This window comes from Ovis canadensis, chromosome 25 (genome assembly GCF_042477335.2).
Source record: "Ovis canadensis isolate MfBH-ARS-UI-01 breed Bighorn chromosome 25, ARS-UI_OviCan_v2, whole genome shotgun sequence".
NCBI classification, from domain to species: Eukaryota; Metazoa; Chordata; class Mammalia; order Artiodactyla; family Bovidae; genus Ovis; species Ovis canadensis.
The window spans coordinates 47,484,874-47,498,519 of NC_091269.1; the positions used below are offsets into that span (position 1 = coordinate 47,484,874).

The 13,646-nt window shown below is 37.8% G+C and overlaps 1 protein-coding gene across 4 annotated transcripts in view; it reads left to right on the forward strand.

Moving 5' to 3' along the window:
• The window catches only part of VCL (vinculin), a 112,287-nt gene that overhangs the window by 31,930 nt on the left and 66,711 nt on the right, over positions 1–13,646 (forward strand). For all 4 annotated transcript variants that reach the window (XM_069572158.1, XM_069572160.1, XM_069572159.1 and 1 more), the window contains exon 2: positions 11,446–11,516. In XM_069572158.1, the coding sequence (XP_069428259.1) occupies positions 11,446–11,516 (71 nt within the window). The remainder of the gene's footprint in view (positions 1–11,445; positions 11,517–13,646) is intronic.

The window sequence follows — 13,646 nt, forward strand, 5'->3', positions numbered from 1 at the left end:
TAGAGTCCATGGGGTCGCAAAGAATCGGACATGTTGTTGTTGCTGGTGTCATATCAGCTTTTTCATTTTGTTAGTGACTCAACAACAACAACCTATCAAAATGGCTGTTCCAAATAATAGATTGATCAGCCTCATACTGAGCCAAACTCATAGGCAGATGAATGCATATTCCCTTGTCTGGTCACAATCAATAGGTCAGTCAGTTGACCTCATACCTTGGCTCGGCCCACTGTCACCTTAACTGTAAGTTAGTGTTACGTTTTCATCATTTGTATCTTCTTGTCTAAATACGTTAGCAACCTCTGTTGATTACCATCTCCCTGCCACCATTTTAATATAATGCTCTATAGTTACCACTTGTACAGTACAAATCACTAACACAAGTCCAACTTGCTGTGTTTTGTCTTCCAGTTTTCTTACACTTAGTCTTGCTAAGGGAGACATCTACATTAACATACTTTTTAGTCTGGGAAGTGACTTGAATCAGCCAAGCTTTTTTTTTTTTTCTTGCTAAAAAGAAACCATATCTCTGTATTATTGAACCAAATTGAGATAGATAGTGATAAAAGAGTATAAGAACAGCTGAAGACAAAAGGCTTCTTGCAAGTAACTTGGAACTAAAGTCACAGAGTGAACAAAAGATATTTAAATTAACTATGGAACAAAGTAAGAGCTCTTCAAAAGAAACAAGGCTTCCTGCCAAGCCCTTAAAAATGCCCCTAGAGGTCTTTTACTCATTCACTACCATTATTTCAGTTTATATGTCTAAGAATGCTTTATTTCTTATCTCATTCTCTTTCACCACCTAGCAGACACATAGTTGGCACTTACTGCCTATTCATTGAATGAAGTGGAATTGGGCCTCAAGAGTTAGAAGCAGTTCTCTGAAGAAGAAAATAAAAGAAATTATTTTAGCATTGAATAGAACCAAAAAAATCTGAGTTTAAGCAAAGGAATGCAGTTTGGAAGCCCTAAAATGTATTTACAGTAAAGCTGGATCACTTTGAAAGGGTTGTTGTTGAATGCTAACCTGAAAAACCTGCTCAGGATTTAAGACTATAATATAAAACTAAGACCTTATATGTCATTCTTTTTTATTCATTTTGAAAAAGTGCCTTACTATACAGGTCTTTTTTTTCGAGGGAATAAGGCTTATAAAAGGTTAAAAAAATCAGGCATCTACTTTAGGCATCTCACAGTCATAAAACATACAGATAAAATGTGTAGGAAATGAGAGCTTTTACATTTTGTATTTATTAATCGTTTTATACCTTCTCTTGCTCACCAAAAGAATTTGAGGTAGAAAATGAGATTGTAAGGTAGAGAAAAAAGTTTTTCTACATCAGAGAGCTAAAAGAGAGTTTGGTCAACACACAGTAGACAAGTAGGAGACCCTTAAAGAGATCATGTAGTATGGAAGAAATAATTGAGTAATGTAATGATTTATTTGAGGTCACATAGTCATTTATTTGCAGCAGGGAATGGTAATCCAGTATTCTTGCCTGGGAAAAGCTGTAACTAGTAATCAAATCACCAAATTCCCACACATGTGCTCTTAACATGTATGTAGCAAACATTTGACATAATTAGTCAAGAATCTTGATGACCTGGTACTGTACAGGTTCAAGAAGCATTTGTCAAGATTACCAATGACCCTCCTGTTTGCTCAGTTGTAGCCTGTATTAGGAAATCATACGCTTCCCCATATTAACGTTGATTTCCAGGAATAATGTTTCCCTACAAGCCGTGAAGATTCTTACTAGTTAACAAAGGGCATTTTGTGAATCCCTTTCTGAATTGTTCTATTCTTTTTATGGCTCCTGTAGAAACTATTTCTGTTTTGATAGTGTGGGGAGAGAGAAGGAAAGTGTTATCTCCTGGTTGATGGCTTAAAAACAGGAAGTTTTGTCTCTGGCTCTCTGTAGACTTTGTCAGCTGTTGACACATAGGAGATGCCTTTCTGGTCCTGCATATCTTTAGAAACTGGCTTCTTTGAAGTTCTTGACTTGATACTTGATAAAGTGATGGAACACCAAATTGAAAAGATCCAGATCTAGTACAAAGGATGACAGCCTTTGAATACATGGGCAGGGTAAGTTACATAATCCTCTCTGCCTTCACTTTGACATACAAAGCCCTTCCTAGGCTGACTCCAGTTTGCCTTTCCAACTTCATTTCCTTTGCTGAAGCCACACCAGCCTGTTTTTCTTGTCTAGTTATTAACTGTGTGCTCAAACACTTCTGAGCCTTGACCTGTGCTCTTCTTTGTGCTTGGTCTGTCTGATCCCTCTCTCCTCCACCTGGTAATTGCGGTCTCTCCAGGCCCAGCTCACTTCTTTTGTGAAGACACCAAGTAGCAAAGGCAAAAAGCAACATTTATCTACCAGATGTATGAAGAGTGAATTAAGGAATCCTGGAGGCAGGAAGACCAGTTTAGGAAACAGTGCAAGTTCCATAGTCCTAAGTTGTCCAGTATGGTAGCTGCTAGCCACAGCTACCATAAATTCACATTAAATGAAAGAAGACAGTTTAAAGAGGTTACATGCCATGTGAGTCTAACTATATGATGTTCAGTTCAGTTCAGATCAGTCGCTCAGTTGTGTCTGACTCTTTGCGACCCCATGAATTGCAGCACGGCAGGCCTCCCTGTCCATCACCAACTCCTGGAGTTCACTCAGACTCACGTCCATCGAGTCCAGGATGACATCCAGCCATCTCATCCTCTGTCATCCCCTTCTCCTCCTGCCCCCAATCCCTCCCAGCATATGATGTTCAGGAAAAGGCAAAACTGTAGAAACAGTAAAAAGGTCAGTGTTTTCCAGGGGTTTTGGATGGAGAGAGGGATGAAAAGGCAGAACACAGGATTTTTAGGGCAATACCCTGCTTGATACCATGATGATGGATACCTGTCAATATACATGTGTCTAAATCCATAGAATGTGTAACACCAAGAGAGGAGTGTAATTTAAACTATGAATTTGGGGTGATTATGATGTGTCAGTGGTAGACTCATCCGTTTTAACAAATGTACCATTCTGGTGGGGGGTGTTGATAATAGGGGAGGCTATTGGTATGGGGGCGATAGAGGATGAGATAGTAGGATGGCATCACCAACGCAATGGACATGAGTTTGGGTAGGCTCCAGGAGTTGGTGATGGACAGGGAAGCCTGGTGTGCTGCAGTCCATGGGGTTGCAAAGAGTCAGACATGACTAAGCGACTGAACTGAACTGAATTGGTATGGGGGCAGGGACTGTATGGGAAATCTCTGTATCTTTTCCTTAATTTTGTTGTAAACCTAAAATGACTGTTTAAAAAATAGTCACATCTACCAATTCATCCCCGACGTAAAGCACTACCATGTGTAAAATAGATAGCTCCCTGTATAGCCTAGGGAGCTCCGCTTGGTGCTCTGCGATGACCTAGATGGGTGGGGTGGAGTGGGAGGGAGGTCCAAGTGGGAGTTATATGTATGTATACACAGAGCTGATTCACTTTATTGTACAACAGAAACTAATACAACAGTTTCAGTTCAGTCCTTCAGTTGTGTCCGACTCTTTGAGACCCCATGGACTGCAGCATGCCAGGCTTCCCTGTCCATCACTAACTCCCAGAGCTTGCTCAAACTTATGTCCATTGAATGGGTGATGCCATTCTACCATCTCATCCTCTGTTGTCGCCTTCTCATCCTGCCTTCAATCTTTCCCAGCATCAGGGTCTTTTCAAATGAGTCAGTTCTTCGCATCAGGTGGCCAAAGTATTGGAATTTCAGCTTCAGGATCAGTCCTTCATCCAATGAATATTCAGGACTGATGCCTTTAGGATTGACTCGTTTGATCTCTTTGCAGTCCAAGGGGCTCTCAAGAGTCTTCTCCAACACCACAGTTCAAAAGCATCAATTCTTTGGTGCTCAGCTTTCTTTATAGTCCAACTCTCACATCCATACATTATTACTGGAAAAACCATAGTTTTGACTAGATGGACCTCTGTTGGCAAAGTAATGTCTCTGCTTTTTAATATGCTGTCTAGGTTGGTCATAACTTTCTTTCCAAGGAGCAAGCATCTTTTAATTTCATGGCTGCAATCACCATCTGCAGTGATTTTGGAGCCCAAGAAAATAAAAGTCTGTCACTGTTTCCATTATTTTCCCATCTATTTGCCATGAAGTGATGGGACTAGATGCCATGATCTTAGTTTTCTGAATGTTGAATTTTAAGCCAACTTTTTTACTCTCCTCTTTCACTTTCATCAAGAGGCTGTTTAGTTCTTCTTCACTTTCTGCCATAAGGGTGGCGTCATCTGCATATCTGAGGTTATTGATATTTCTCCTGGCAATCTTGATTCCAGCTTGTGCTTCATCGAGCCTGGCATTTCACATGAGGTACTCTGTGAAATGTACTCTGAGGTACTCTTATACTCTGCATATAAGTTAAATAAGCAGGGTGATAATATACAGCCTTGATGTACTCCTTTCCCAGTTTGGAACAAAACATCGTAAAGCAATTATATTCCAATGAAAAAGTCTTAATAAAACAGGTTAAATTTAATGAAACTGAAATAAAAGTAATAATTCAATTCCTTACTTACACTAGCCATATTTCAAGTGCTCAGTAGCCATACTTGGTTAATGGCTGCTGTGTTGGGTGGCACAAATTAAATAGAACATAAATAGAGCATTTCCATCATAATGGAAAGTTCTGTTGGACAGCATTGCCAAAAATCAATTCCCCAAGTAGAAATGGCATTCATTCTACATAAACGTGTTTTATGTGTACCTTAAAAATAGGACCATTCATTGTATGTAACCTAATTATAAGCTGAGTGTATTGAAGATGAGAGCAATTATGGATACTATCACTGCGGTTATGAATGCAGCTTAAAATAATCAGATTTAGTACCCATCACTTAAGTACTTAAAAATAGCTTTTAAATAAGTAGCCCTTGAGTATGTTTATATTGTCTATTTCTCTTCTTCATTTACCTTTTTCTTTACAAAAGAGACAAAATATTTTAATAGAATTCATTAAAAAAAATTTATTTATTTGGCTTTGCCAGGTCTTAGTTGCAGCCTGTGTGATTTCTGTCTTCACTGAAGCATGTGGGTTCTTTAGCTGTGGCATGTGGGATCTAGTTCCCTGACCAGGGACTGAACTCAGGCCACCTGCATTGGGAGCTCAGAGTCTTAGCCACTGGACCACCAAAGAAGTCCCAATAGAACTCATTCGTTAGTAATTACCTCTGCTGGGGTCAGAATACTTGATATTTGAAAAGCTATTTCATTGTTTTGCCTGGTGTATTCATGACTGTTGTATCTTTTTATCTTAAATCTTTGCTATATATCAGCCTTCTGGCATTGCTGCCTTTGGAGACATTTTACTTAATTGACCTACATGTCTTTTCAAATTTTTTTTTTCTCTCAGTCCACTCGTTAACCCCTACTTCACCCGTTCCAAGAGCAAGTCCCATTAACTCTCCAAGAAAATGAATTCTCCATTTCTACTTTCATGTCTTGTTTTAAGTCACTGCTATCATTCCTCTGCATGACTACAGTAGCCTCCTAACTGGTCATTCTGCTTCCCCTTGCCTGCAAAGATCACTTTTCCTTATAACAGGCAAAATGACCTTAAAAAAAAAAAATCAGGACTTCCCTGGTTGCCCAGTGGATAAGAATCCACCTGCCAGTTCAGGAGACACAGGTTTGATCGCTGGATTGGGAAGATTCCACCCAGTGCAGCCAAAACTTAAAAAAGAAATCAGATCAAGTCAATCTCTTGTTTAGCTCTCCTGCTTCTTGTTATACTTAGAAAAGATTCCAAATATCTTAACCTGACCTTAAAAAGCTGTTTGTGATCTAACCCTCCTGCTTTCTTCTGAAAACCCAGCCTTATCACCATACCCCTCCTCACTGAGCTTTAGCCACTCTGGCCTGTTTAGGGCTCTTTGGGTATACCCAAACTTTCCTGCGTTGGGTCTTTTTCTTGCTTCCCCCTCTGGATTATTCTTTCCCAGCTCCTGCATGAGTAGCTCTTCTTCAGCTTCCGAGTCTCAGCTCCAGTGTTACTTCTTTGTCCTCTCTGTGGCTCCCAGCTACCCACTCCAGTATTCTTGCCTGGAGAATTCCATGGACAGAAGAACCTGGTAGACTGTAGTCCATGGGGTCGCAAAAAGTTGGACTCAACTGAGCTACTAACATTTTCACTTTATTCTTTCTTTCTCTTTTCACTCCAACCACATACTCTTTATAGCATCATCTTTACTAATACCTGGCATGACTTCTTTTGTTGTTGTTTATTTATGTGTTTACTTTTGTGCTATCTCTGTCTACTCCCACTAGGATATAACTTCCATGAAGGCAGGAAACTTTATTTTTACTTCTGCTTTGTGTAAAGTACCTAGACAGTGACTGCACATGCAGTTGCATTCAGTAAATGTTAATAATGTTGAATAACTGAATACTTTCTAAAGGAGATATAAGAGGAACTCCCCCCATTCCCCCAGTTCGCTCACTCTTTCTCTGCTCTTGCCTCTCTCTAGCTCTCGCTCTGTATGTGTACACATGGTGTATAAGATAAAAGGGATTGCCATTTATCTAAGTGTGAGTATCTTTCTAAGCCCTTTATGCTTAGAATGAACTAGTGACTTTTTTGCTGAACTTCATCTTTTCCTTCTTGAAGTCATGGCCTACAGCTTTTTGAATGGCTAAGTTTTGTTGGAAACTCTGGTGAACAATACATCTGGAAATATTCTGTCATGTTTTGATCTGAGAAACTCTAGAGAACTAGCTGCTGATCTGAAAGGCTTTTATTATGATACAGACTGTCTATTGTCTACAAAAGCACTGGCTATTACACAGTGGTATATGTGTCTTTCTTTTTTCTGAGCTATTAATATGAGAGAAAAAACTTGTATTCATTAGCTCATGCCTGACTGGTAATTCTTGAGAATTATTTATTATTTATTTTAGCTTCTTTACTGTGCATTTGGGATTTTTTAAACTAGTTTTTCTTCTTTAAACTCAATAAAAAGTTAAATAATATGATTGAGAAAATTTCTATCTGGGTTTTAAAATTTTCATAAATTTCTGCATTGAAATCTGGTTTGTATTTTGTGATTTAACATTCCTAAATAATTTTATATTGATAATAGGGTAAATTTCACTACCCCTTATATCAAAGTTTGTTTCTTCTATATTATAATATGATATAGTTAAAGAAAAATTGACATCCAAGCCCTACATAGGAATGATTTTGAAGAAAGGGTAAGTATACATATCATTTGTAGTGTAGTAAATACATGTACAGATACACACAATCTGGTTAATGTGACAGTATTTTAAATTAAAAAAATTTTTTTAACCATTACTTTTTGGAAAGATTTTGGTATAAAATGACAGATAATTACTAAAATCATTTGATAGGAAATAACTGCACCTAAGTAACCCAGAGTAATATGTTAATATTACTTTTTAAAAAATAAAAATTTTATATTCACATTTCAGAAAATTAGAAGACAGAGCATACAGATACAGATTCACTCAAAATTTTGCAAGTATTAATAAACACATTTTGTTTTATATTCTTTCAGGGTTTTGGCCTTATGATAGTGATTTTGTGGTTTGTTTTAATCATAGTGTACTTATGATTTTTTATTTATCCTTTTGAATGAATTATAACATAATAAACATTTTCCTATAGTGCTGAGTCTTTATAACCATTGTTTTAATGGCTGCATAGTACTAAGGCTAAAGATATATCTTAATTTAATTACCTGTTCCGCATTGTTGGATAAGTTTTTAAAAAATGTTTTTACTTTTTTAACTAGCATGATAGTGAATATTTTTAGAAATATTGTGATTACCACACTTGGTATTATTGCTTATAGGGTATATTCTCATAACTGGAATTCTTAGATAGGACAGATTCGTTTCTTAACACATATTCAGTTCAGTTCAGTCGCTCAGCTGTGTCTGACTCTTTGCGACCCCATGAATTGCAGCACGCCAGGCCTCCCTGTCCATCACCATCCCCTGGAGTTTACCCAAACTCCTGTCCATTGAGTTGGTGATGCCATACAGCCATCTCATCCTCTGTGGTCCCCTTCTCCTCCTGCTCCCAATTCCTCCCAGCATCAGGGTCTTTTCCAATGAGTCAACTCTTTGCATGAGGTGGCCAAAGTGTTGTAGTTTCAGCTTCAGCATCAGTCCTTCCATTGAACATGCAGGACTGATCTCCTTTAGGATGGACTGGTTGGATCTTCTTGCAGTCCAAGGGACTCTCAAGAGGCTTCTCCAACACCACAGTTCAAAAGCATCGATTCTTCGGCGCTCAGCTTTCTTCACAGTCCAACTCTCACATCCATACATGAGCACAGGAAAAACCATAGCCTTGACTAGATGGACCTTTGTTGGCAAAGTAATGTCTCTGCTTTTGAATATGCTATCTAGGTTGGTCATAACTTTCCTTCCAAGGAGTAAGCATTTTTTAATTTCATGGCTGCAGTCACCATCAGCAGTGATTTTGGAGTCCCCCAAAATAGTCTGACACTGTTTCCACTGTTTCCCCATCTATTTGCCATGAAGTGATGGGACCAGATGCCATGATCTTCATTTTCTGAATGTTGAGCTTTAAGCCAACTTTTCACTCTTCTCTTTCACTTTTATCCAGAAGCTTTTTAGTTGCTTTTCACTTTCTGTCATAAGGGTGGTGTCATCTGCATATCTGAGGTTATTGATATTTCTCCTGGCGATCTTGGTTCCAGCTTGTGCTTCCTCCAGCCCAGCATTTCTCATGATGTACTCTGCATATAAGTTAAATAAGCAGGGTGATAATATACAGCCTTGACGTACTCCTTTTCCTATTTGGAACCAGTCTGTTGTTCCATGTCCAGTTCTAATTGTTGCTTCCTGACCTGCATACAGATTTCTCAGGAGGCAGGTCAGGTGGTCTGGTATTCCCATCTCTTTCAGAATTTTCCACAGTTTCTTGTGATCCACACAGTCAAAGGCTTTGGCATAGTCAATCAAGCAGAAATAGATGTTTTCCTGGAACTCTCTTGCTTTTTCCATGATCCAGTGGATGTTGGCAATTTGATCTCTGGTTCCTCTGCCTTTTCGAAAACCAGCTTGAACATCAGGAAGTTCATGGTTCACGTATTGCTGAAGCCTGGCTTGGAGAATTTTGAGCATTGCTTTACTAGCGTGTGAGATGAGTGCAACTGTGCAGTAGTTTGAGCATTCTTTGGCATTGCGTTTCTTTGGGATTAGAATGAAAACTGACCTTTTCCAGTCCTGTGGCCACTGCTGAGTTTTCCAAATTTGCTGGCGTATTGAGTGCAGCACTTTCATAGCATCATCTTTCGGGATTTGAAATAACTCAACTGGAATTGCATAACTTCCACTAGCTTCGTTCGTAGTGATGCTTCCTAAGGCCCACTTGACTTCACATTCCAGGATGTCTGGCTCTAGGTGAGCGATCACACCATCGTGATTATCTGGGTCGTGAAGATCTTTTTTGTACAATTCTTCTGTGTGTTCTTGCCACCTCTTCTTAATATCTTCTGCTTCTGTTAGGTCCATACCATTTCTGTCCTTTATCAAGCCCATCTTTGCATGAAATGTTCCCTTGGTATCTCTAATTTTCTTGAAAAGATCTCTAGTCTTTCCCATTCTGTTCTTTTCCTCTATTTCTTTGCATTGATCACTGAGGAAGGCTTTCTTATCTCTCCTTGCTATTCTTTGGAACGCTGCATTCAAATGGGAATATCTTTCCTTTTCTCCTTTGCTTTTCGCTTAACACATGTTAGCAAATGCTTTTCCAAAGAGAATGTACCAGTTTACATTGCCACTAGCAAGGGGTAAAACTGTCTATTCCATTACAGCATGTAGCATTATATATTATTTCAAGTTGCTCTATGACTGTGTGGGTCACAACAAACTGTGGAAAATTTTTCAAGAGATGGGAATACCAGACCACCTGACCTGCCTCCTGAGAAATCTGCCTCCTGAGAAATGCAGGTCAAGAAGCAACGCTTAGAACTGGACATGGAACAACAGACTGGTTCCAAATCTGGAAAGGAGTACCTCAAAGCTGTATATTGTCACCGTGCTTATTTAACTTATATGCAGAGTATGTGAAATGCCAGGCTGGATGAAGCACAAGCTGAAATCAAGATTGTCAGGAGAAATATCAATAACATCTGATATGCAGATGACACCACCCTTATGGCAGAAAGCGAAGAAGAACTAAAGAGCCTTTAATAAGAGTGAAACAGGAGAGTGAGAAGTTGACTTAAAACTCAACATTCAAAAAACGAAGTCCCATCGTTCCATGGCAAATAGATGGGGAAACAATGGAAATAGTGACAGATTTTATTTTCTTGGGCTCCAAAATCACTGCAGATGGTGACTGCAGCCATGAAATCAAAAGATGTTTTGTCCTTGAAAGAAAAGCTATGGCCAACCTAGACAGCATATTAAAATGCAGAGGCATTACTTTACCAAGAAAGGTTCCAGGAGTCAAAGCTATGGTTTTTCCAGTAGTCATGTGTGAATGTGAGAGTTGGACTGTAACAAAAGCTGAGCACCAAAGAATTGATGCTTTTGAACTGTGGTGTTGGAGAACTCTTGAGAGTCCCTTGGATTGCAAGGAGATCAAACCAGTCAATCCCAAATGTTCAATGGAAGGACTGATGCTGAAGCTGAAACTCTAGTACTTTGGCCCCCTGATGGGAAGAACTGACTCCTTGAAAAAGACCCTGATGCTGGGGAAGATTGAAAGTGCGAGAAGGGAACGATAGAGGATGAGAAGGTTGGATGGCATCACCGACTTGATGGACATGAGTTTGAGTAAGCTCTGGGAGTTGGTGATGGACAGGGAAGCCTGGTGTGCTGCAGTCCATGGGCTTGCAAAGAGTCAGACATGACTGAGCGACTGAACTGGTGATTAGGGAAAATATCATGTTGATTACTAGTTAAGCTGTGTATTTTCATGTATTTGGTTCTAGTTTCAGTTATAATTGCTTTATATATTTTCCCAGTTCCAGTAATGTCAATTATTTTCTGAATAGACATTTTAACCTACCTAACTGGATTTTCATGTACTTCGTGTAGTCTTTCAGAGATGTGGCAGTTTATGATTAAACATAAATAAGTACACACATACATATTCTCAATGATGAATTTCTTTATTTCACTCAGTGTGCTCAATGATGCCTTCAAATTAATTACTCTAGAGAAGGGGTTATATTTTATGTTTGCACTCCATATTGTTATCCAACTGTATTATGGAAGGAAATATAGGAGCAATCCTGATAATTAAAAAAGAAAACTAGAAATTATCTTTGAATCCAGAAGCTTAAATGATAGATTGTGATGTTTCCCATATGTTTAAGTAGTAGTTTTAAAAGTCTGAGAATTTATAATTGAATTGTGAATCTTTTTTCCCTGTAGGTTGGAAAAGAGACTGTTCAAACCACTGAGGATCAGATTTTGAAGAGAGATATGCCACCAGCATTTATTAAGTAAGTAATTAAACATTCTTCTATTGCTAAGCAGAATAGTCTTTTTGTTAGAAAAGGAAAAATAGTGATCATAGAAGGAAATTTTAAAATATATAAAGCTCTGTTTATAGTTGAAATTTCAGTTTTTCATTTTTCAACACTCAAGTTTTCTATTCTTGATTTTATTCATTGGTGTTAAACATTTTTGACATAATTTTTAATCAAACTATGACTTCTGAATTTTGTTTTTCAGAGTGGAAATGATTTAGAAACATTCTGATCTTAGCATGCATGAGTCTGGATTATGTACTAAATACTTTTGCTCAGCAATAACAGTAGATAAAAACTTAAAAAAAAATATTGTAACATATTTCAGCATTTTAAATTTAAATTTCTAAGCATTTTGACCCATCCTATGTAAACTAAGCAGAGTTACTAACTTTTGATTAGTTAAAGCTTCTTGTCAAGTCCTAAGTAAAAGTAAAGGCTGATACATAAGACAGAAAAAAAAAAAAAAAAGAACCTCTACAAGTCATTAAGAATAACATGACCATTCTGTTAAAAAACAAAAGAGGCAAAGAATTTGAATAGGCAATTGAAAGGAGAGGAAATCCAAATAGCCAGTAAACCTGTGAGAAAGTGCTCTATGTCATTAGCCACCAGAAAAGTAGAAATTGTTCTATTATAAACTCCTAAATTAAGAAGTCTGATGTTGTCAGTTGTTGATGTGGATGTGGAGTAACTGGAACACCCATATGCTGTTGTTGGGAATGTAAATTGGTACAACCACTTTGAGAAACAATGTGTCATTAGTAAAGTAGAAGATAGGCAGTTTCACTGCCTCCCAATATGTTCCCTAAAGAAACTTATACCCTTGTACACTAGGATCTATATACAAGAATACTGATATCAACATTGTTCATGATATCATTTATCTACCTACATTGGAATGGATAAAAACAATCATGGTATAATCATCAGTTGAATATTAGTAGTAAAAAGGAAGGAGAATATCTCATTTTAAAATGGTCAATTTTATGAATTAAAAAAAAAATGAATCTCAAAAATAATTAGGGAAGTGAATGATAGAGATATATAGGTTGTTGTTGTTCAGTTGCTAAGTCCTGTCTGACTTTTGGCGACCTCATGAACTGCAGCATGGCAGGCTTCCCTGTCTTCATGACTTCCAGAGTTTGCTCAAATTCATGTCCGTTGCGTTGGTGATGCTATCTAACCATCTCATTCATCATATGTAGGTAGATTCCATTATTTAAAGTTCAAAACCATGTAGAAATAAATTGTGTGGTTTAAGGATGCCTGTAAGGTAAAAATATAAAGGTGAACAAGGAAATAATGAACACAGAAGTCTGAATAGTAGTGTTTCGAGGATGACAAAGGAGGGCTATATGAGGGAGAGGAATGCAGGGACTTCTAAAGTGTTAATAATGTTCTATTTCTTGATTTAACTGTTCAGTTACATGAGTGGTTATTTTGTAATTATACATAGGCTTTTGCAGTTTTCGGTATCTATATGATATATCACAATTCAAAATAAAGCAAAAAGTGTTCCTTTATTTTTATCTTCCTTATGTTTTATTATTTTCATTGAACAGATGCAACATTTTACCCATATTGGTGCCTTATTTCTAACTTACTTGAGTGGGTGCTTCTACAGAACCATGTTTTTGTTAATTCTGCAGAATGTTCATGTGTTAGGAAGTAAGGTACCAGAAGCATCTGTTTTTTGCAGTCTGTTTTGTGGGAATATCTTTTCAAACTTGCCTTCCTTGGACTTGGTGGCCTCCTAGGTTTCTTCCAGGTCTAACCAGTATGAGCCTACTTTATGTGCCATTTCATCATCATGGTAATAATTAAGAGTTCAATGCTGACAGTTAAATGTATTATAAGTAAACTTGCATTTACTTTATAATAAAAACAGAACTCTAGCTGATACCCATTTATCCCTCACCCCTTGGAAGGTACAGAGCTTGGTGAGATAGTGTATAGGGAGATTCAGTATCTGTTGGACTTGATGAACCTATAAAAAGTTCCTTTCAACCCTTCACATTCAAGTCTATGAATATCATTTGATTGGTAAATGAATTTCTTCAGGAAACTGATTTTTGCTTGTTCCCAGAACTCAGTCTGTAA